This window comes from Dreissena polymorpha, chromosome 6 (assembly GCF_020536995.1).
Source record: "Dreissena polymorpha isolate Duluth1 chromosome 6, UMN_Dpol_1.0, whole genome shotgun sequence".
Taxonomy (NCBI): Eukaryota; Metazoa; Mollusca; class Bivalvia; order Myida; family Dreissenidae; genus Dreissena; species Dreissena polymorpha.
In genome coordinates, this window is record NC_068360.1 from 19,890,990 (window position 1) to 19,898,251 (window position 7,262).

A 7,262-nucleotide genomic window follows, 5' to 3' on the forward strand; every position below is an offset into this window, starting at 1 on the left:
TAAGAATATATAATTATAAAAAGTATGTAGTTGCAAATGTTAATTAACGGCTGTTTCGACATTACCCTCTGCAAAACAGTTAATAATATATCAGGAATCCAGTTGGTAACAAAATTCCAGAATTACATTTCTGTTAAATAAATGTTTTAAGGTCGTGTATATTTTGCTTATAATTAAGCGGTTTTAAAAGTCTTCCTGTCTCCCTGTCTCGCAACAGACTAAACCACAAAGCACCAGAAATATAAATTTGACTCATGGGTTTATAACACTTAGTTACGCGTAAAAATAGGTTATTACACTCAGCAACAATCTGAATTCATTTCCAATCTTGAAAAAAATATTGTAACGTATCAAAGAGTTGATTAAAACCTCATATATAACATAGACTAAACCACCTGATTTTGAAATACATATTTGCATGTTTTTTAATCGATCACCATACGCCTCCAGTAACCTGGCAATTTGATTTTAAGCATTTGGAACGAAAATCGATGTATCGTTTAAACTTATGGCGAGTGCTGATCTCATATAAATGACATTTCATTCGCCATGGTCACAATATACCATATGAGTAATTCATATGAGCCAATAATGAGTCATAAGATTAAACAATCTGCGTTAAAATAACTACTTATTGCAATATTTAAATTCCATTCGCCATGGTCACAATAAAAGCGAATTCATATGAGATCAGTATGCGTCATATTAAGAAGAAAAATCCAACTTAAAGGGGCATTTTCACGTTTCGGTAACTTGACAAAATTAAACAACAATGCTTCAGATTCGCAAATTTTCGTTGTAGATATGATATTTGTGAGGCAACAGTAATACTGAACATTGATCATGCTCTAAAATATCCGTTATATGCATCATTCGACAATTTTAAAACCTTCTTCAATTTTATTCTTGTTTTTTTACTGGAGCTTTTTAGATCTAATGTTTACATGTATCAATATAAAGCATTTAATGACAAACTTCAGTACATGCCAAAATCTATGAAAAGGCCCAATAAAAAGCTCTTATCGAATGGCCGAAATCGCTTTAATTGTTAAACACCACTGAATGTAACATGCAGTTAACGTGACGTTGGGGACAATTTGGAGAAATACGATATAAATTTTGATTGGACTCAATAAATGTTGAGAATTTGTAGATGTAACTGTAAACGCTATGTAGTAAATTCTAAAATAAGTTTGAAGTATTCCATATGGAATGGAGGAAACATGGTATGCTTCCCCTGGCTTATAATAAACAATTTTAGTTAGAACTGAGTTCTCATGGGAAGCTTTTATGATATAATGAAGTCCCTAAGCCATAAGTGATTATGAATCGTCCAACTTAACCGCTGGTCAGACTTATTGCCACTTCAGAGCAATGATCCTTGGGTGATCTTTGTTCAAAGTTGTTCAAATTGCTCCAATCTACTGTATATGAAGATCAGCAGAACTAAATATAGCTATTAAAAGTGCAAACTTCAATAACCACTAAAATCGCAATTCTAACAAGTTTACTAGATCTAGATCTATTTGGATCTATTTGGTATGTAATATTATATAGTGGTATATATATATATATATATATATATATATATATATATATATATATATATATATATATATATATATATATATATATATATACCTATTGTGTCAACATTAACCCTTCTTTGGAAAGCACCTGTTTTTCCTTATATGTCTATAGATACCACTTATATATAAAATCTGAAACCGCATTCGCCGGAGGTAAGGTATACGGTTGTACTCTAACAAGTTTGTTAACAATATGCCCCAGGGGTCAAAATTGGCCTCGCACTGAGCCACTTGTTTTCTTTATACATATATTTGGAAAACTTTAAAATATCAGGAACGACAAGGCTCAAAAGTTTCATATTTTTAATTTGACATTGTTTGTTCAACTCTTGGAGGCACTTGTTTCTCATATTAATACAGTAAACACTTTCGATATCTTCTCTAAATACAGCAAAATTCAAAATTTGGTATTTGGTATTTCTTATCGTTTGGTGCCAAGTTTGTTGAAATAATAGTTACTTGTTGGTGATGTATTAGCTGAATTTTAAAACTGCCACCAGGTGTTACAAATGTCCTTGTATGGCTAAAGTGAAATTTGGAGACACCAGAAGTCACACTGTTTGTACAATCTACATGATACGAACTCAGAACACTTCTCATGCTATCTAGGCCGTGATCATGGCCGTGATCTAAAACGGATTCAGAAACAGCTCACAACCTGCTCAGAACAGTCTAGATCCCGAAAAGATAGATATTTGATATTTTATAGTATCTATTTGGAACCAATATGTCATTAACTATAAAATATAAATAATACAAATCAATATAACAGTATTGAGCTCGTAAAATATAGCTTATTTTATTTGATCCTTTCTGCTGAGTAAATGGTTATCGTATGGCAGTTTAATGCCAATACATATTATTTATTTTGTTGAACGTTCAATATGTAGTACATAATATAAGAGTAATTGTTCTTTTTGTGCGTATTTTTTTAAAAATAAATATTGTATAAATGTTGTTTGAATGCCCTTGTATCACTTGATTACTATATTTTTATGTGTAAGTATTTTGTACGTGAAATTGTTAACTTCCTAAAGGCAGTCAACAATGGGTTGAATGACGTCAGACTACACAATTATGTACTATGTTTTAAACCATAATTTGTGTTATAGCACATTTATTCACTTCGTGTCACGTATTGTGTTTTGGAAACCCATTGTCGCGGCCACAGCCCTTCCTCTGTTTGTTTCCGACTAAATTTCAAAATTAATTGCAACTTATAACCAATATAAATATAATGCCCAAATAATTATTATAGCATATGGCATTAACATGCTGTTCGTGTTTAAACGAAATTATGATTGCTTGAAGAGCTACTCCAATTATTTCCCATTTCATTTGACTTGTATGTTGAAAATGCAGTCGTTTCGGTAACAAATTTCAAATTACCCCAGCATAATCTCATTAGATTTGAATTACAGTACAATGCACCTTTTAAAGGCTTATACGACGAAAAGCTTGTCTGGTTTTATAACATTTAAAATTCGTTGGTTACGGTATTTGAAATATTATTATTAAGATAATTTTATTTCATAAAACACCCATGAACACCAACAAATGAAATGTGACAGAATTCATTAGGATAAAGTTAAGCAAGTGCGATAGGGAAGTTATTCGTCTGTTCCAAATAAATGTCAACAAAACATGTTTATTAAACTTGACATTTTGTGGCATTAAACACTTAAAACGGAACATAAATATCACAAATCGAGGCTTTACTGTGCAGACAGTACCCGACTGTTCGAGGCTTCACTTCTACGACTTAGTTTGTTGAACAAAGTAGCAAATATTCATTATGCTTCTACTGAGGAAGAGTTTGTTATTGCTTTTGAGCGTAATTGTCGCCACATGTGCAAGAGAGCCCTCGATTCCAATATGCTCGAAATATGACTATGAAGAGCGGTTGTTAGAAAGAGTTTTAAGAAACGAATTTGCTTTAGAAACCACTCATGATGAAATAGCTAAAACAAACGCCAAAGTTGTGGATGCGTTAAAGCAGTTAGTAGAAGAAAAAGCAAAAGTGGAGTCTACGTTGGCAGTTATTGAAAAGAATCTAATCGAAATGGAATCTAGATTGAGTGATTTTATTAGCAATGCCTCTAACAATTTGAACTCGACATTGGCTGCAAATGTGGTCACAATGGTTAAAGCAGCTTCAGACATCAAAGCAAATGCATCTGTGACAGTGCAGCAACTCGTAAACGAAGTCCACATCCTCAAAGGTACGAATTCCAATCAGGTTTACACCATGTATGTCATGCGTTGGCTTTAATTTATAATATTAATGACGAGTTTTCAAAAAATGGGTTATTTATTTGTTGCTTTCGGTGTATGATCAAATTTTATTTCAGAAGTGTTTTCATTAAAACATTGTCGTGAAAATAGATCCTTTATCGTAAACCAAACTTAAATATTCACTGAATGCTTAAATACGATAAATAAATTAAACTACGCAAGAGACGATTAAACGCCACACGTGTTTTCCACAATATTGTTGATTAAAAATTATTACCTTTTTTTCCCTCCAGTAATCATAATGTTAAATCTTTCACCAATAAAAGTATTTATTTCACGGAAAAACATATACTAATACTAAATATTCACATACATCGATAGACACAGTAATAAACGCGTGTTTAATTATAAAAATACTCTTATTAAATTGCTGAAAGATCGTATTATAGTCACATTCCCCAATATATACAAACGAACTCGAAAATGTAAACAACAATGGATATATTTGTTCAATTAAACATTGCTTAATCAACGTATATAATTAAGCCTATAATTATGCGTAATTAAAAATGATTTATTTGGACTGCTTCATTAAAAAAACGATGAAGTGATATGGCATAATCATTACCTTGACCATACGTATTAACAAATATGCACACAGGTTGTAAATCCATATAAAACCAAAAATGACTTCTTATAAAAGGTCCTAATTACTTTCTGTATTTATATTTTTTTTAATTATTTAATTAAGCAGTTCATAAAAAACAACTTTTTTTCTCATTTATCATTACATAATCAGTCTCTATTATTTTTAAGCGCAACAATTATTTTACTAAAAAAAATCAAATAGTTACATTTGTGATAGATTACAGATATTTCGAAATCCCGAATACAATAATCATATATGCCTATACAGTTGTTGTGAAGAATATATTTTCTTTATTTCAGATCAGTTAAAAGTCCCTACAATTAACTTCCGTGCATGCATTACGACTTACTCTACAGACGTATCAAGTGGCCTTGATGTTATCTTCCATACAGTGGAGGAAAACGTAGGTCAAGGTTATGATCCGGCATCTGGAAAGTTTACAGCCTCCGTCCCTGGAATGTATCTGTTCAGTGTTCAGTATTGCGTTTATACCAAGAAAAATGTTCACCTTGAAATCGTCCACCAAGGCAAGACATTACAGAGGTCAGCTAACTATGATAACGCTTCTGATTATCCATGTGTGACTATGCAGGTATCCACAGTGGTTGCAATGGGACACCAGGTTTGGGTGCGCTCCACAGGATCGAGCACGCTGTATGCAGATTCGCAAAGATACACTTCATTTTCTGGCACATTGATTCATGTATAACCGCACTATGAAGTTTTGAAACATACTACACTTCGTGAAGAAGGAGACACGAGTCTTCTAATAAATATTTTCTATGTTCAGACTCTTTGGAACTTCATTTTGGTTAAATAAATATGTTTTTCTTTGATAAAAACTTAATATAAGTATACAATGATGTAATGCATGCTTTATAACTATTTAATTTTGTTGAAAGTGTGCTGCTTTATTTTAAACCTATTTATTTTAGCTCGATTGCATAGAAAGCCTAAGGCTTATTTGAAACGCTCTCGAGTCCGTTTCCTGAGACTAGAACCAGTACTACTGTGCTGCTTTATATCGTTGTACTGTTTTTCAATAGCATTTTGGTTATCGGTTTGCTCGCTGGGTGGTTTCTTGAATACATGATAAATAACTTGTTAATAACCAACACTTAACAACGAAATATCAAATGAACACTTACTCAAAAGTAAATTCCTTCAGTTTTATGTTAAAAATACTTGTATCAAGAAATATGAAATGAACATATATGCACACTTGCAACGTATTTCATAATATGACTGTAGATCTGTTGCTATTGTGTATGGCAGTAAGCAGGGGTGGCGAAATCAAATGTCCGAGTTGCCCGAGTCGTACATTTGCTTGTCCGGGCAACTGATTTTTTTCAATTAAGTTGTCCGTGGACAACCAGTCGGGTTGAGAAATACAAAAAAAATAGATTATATTAAAGCCGTTATTAAGTTTTACTAAACCGGATGTTGACACCCGATAACATTGTCAGTGCTATTTGCGGAGCAATCAAGCTAAAATATGGGCACTCTCCTGCACAGTGGTCTCGCTTATTCTATAAGCATGATAAGAGACCAGGAGGCTATCATGCCGCATTTTCAACATTCGGCCCGTCTGTTTAATAGGCAGTGTACAGACTGGTTTGCTCGTTCATTCCGTACCTAAATGTTGAACGTTCGTCTTAAATTTTAAAATGCATTATTAATACCAAAGGGGAGGTATAAAACCCGGAACTGTTCGGAAAACCCAGAGTGTGTCACATCGCTCCTACCTAACTAAATTTATAGACTCACAAACGTCGGGACGTTGGGACGTGAAAAGACGAAAGCCGAGTTGGATTACGTACAGTTCCGTTGATTGGGTGAAGTGTTCCGTTTGAATCAACTACAATTTATATTAAAGTTGAACAAAGACGGTAAAATAGTCATTATGTATAAAAAACATATATATAATGTATAATTTGAACATTACATTTCCTGGCTTATTTCATCTGCAAAAATTAAAATTATATATTGAAATACTGTTTTAAAACACCGCTGTGGATTTAACCGAGTTTAATGGTAGAACTCACTACATACAATTACAACTGACTTATAACATCATGACGTATTTTCAGGTGAGCTTATGAAGCAATATTATACATTTAAAGCAAAATCACACTACTTCCTGAAGTACAACTTACTCGCGTTTGCTTGATTGGTTTTCCAATTTTATCATTCAAACCCGAAACTAAAAAAGACAGGAAGAAAATTCATTCAAATCCAACTGACATGGATGTAAAGACCGGAAGATTATGTTGAGATAAAACACCAAATAACACGTAAACAGGAAACAAATAGTTTTCCCTCACAAAGAAGATAACTTGAACAATTGATCATATGATACGACACAATTAGACGCGTTTGGCCAATCCGAAAGCAATGGCGTAAATATTGAGCGGAGATATTTGGTAAACAAAATAATTATGTCAGCAATATATTTCGGCGTTTTACTCACAATATCCCGCTTATACATCCGGTTGTGTACGCAAATATAAACACGTGTAATGTTTCAAGACACTTCATTTTTATACTATGTTAATCAGTGCTTGCAAGTCTTCCTAATGCTTCATTTTATTATCAATGGCGTTGATACCATTTTAAAAATGTAGTACGTGTTAACCATGTAACTAACAACCCAATACGTTATAACATAATACTACTGTTCTGAATGGTTTGATATAATGCAACCTTTGTGTCATAAACGCCTCATGATATTGTGAATAACCAGGATGACTGACCAAAAAGGTCAAAACACAAAATGCATTTGCAAAATG

General features: G+C 32.8%; 1 protein-coding gene across 2 annotated transcripts in view; it reads left to right on the forward strand.

Annotated features, from left to right (window-relative positions):
• The window catches only part of LOC127834603 (uncharacterized), a 129,220-nt gene extending 122,976 nt beyond the window's left edge, over positions 1-6,244 (forward strand). Inside the window, exons 1-2 of one of the 2 annotated variants that reach the window (XM_052360615.1) lie at positions 3,335-3,811; positions 4,773-6,244. In XM_052360615.1, the coding sequence (XP_052216575.1) occupies positions 3,385-3,811; positions 4,773-5,182 (837 nt within the window). In that variant the 5' untranslated portion in view covers positions 3,335-3,384 and the 3' untranslated portion in view covers positions 5,183-6,244. Of the gene's footprint in view, positions 1-3,334; positions 3,812-4,772 lie in introns of those variants that run through there. The other variant, XM_052360617.1, reaches the window with a different exon arrangement.
• Positions 6,245-7,262: the final 1,018 nt, after the last annotated feature.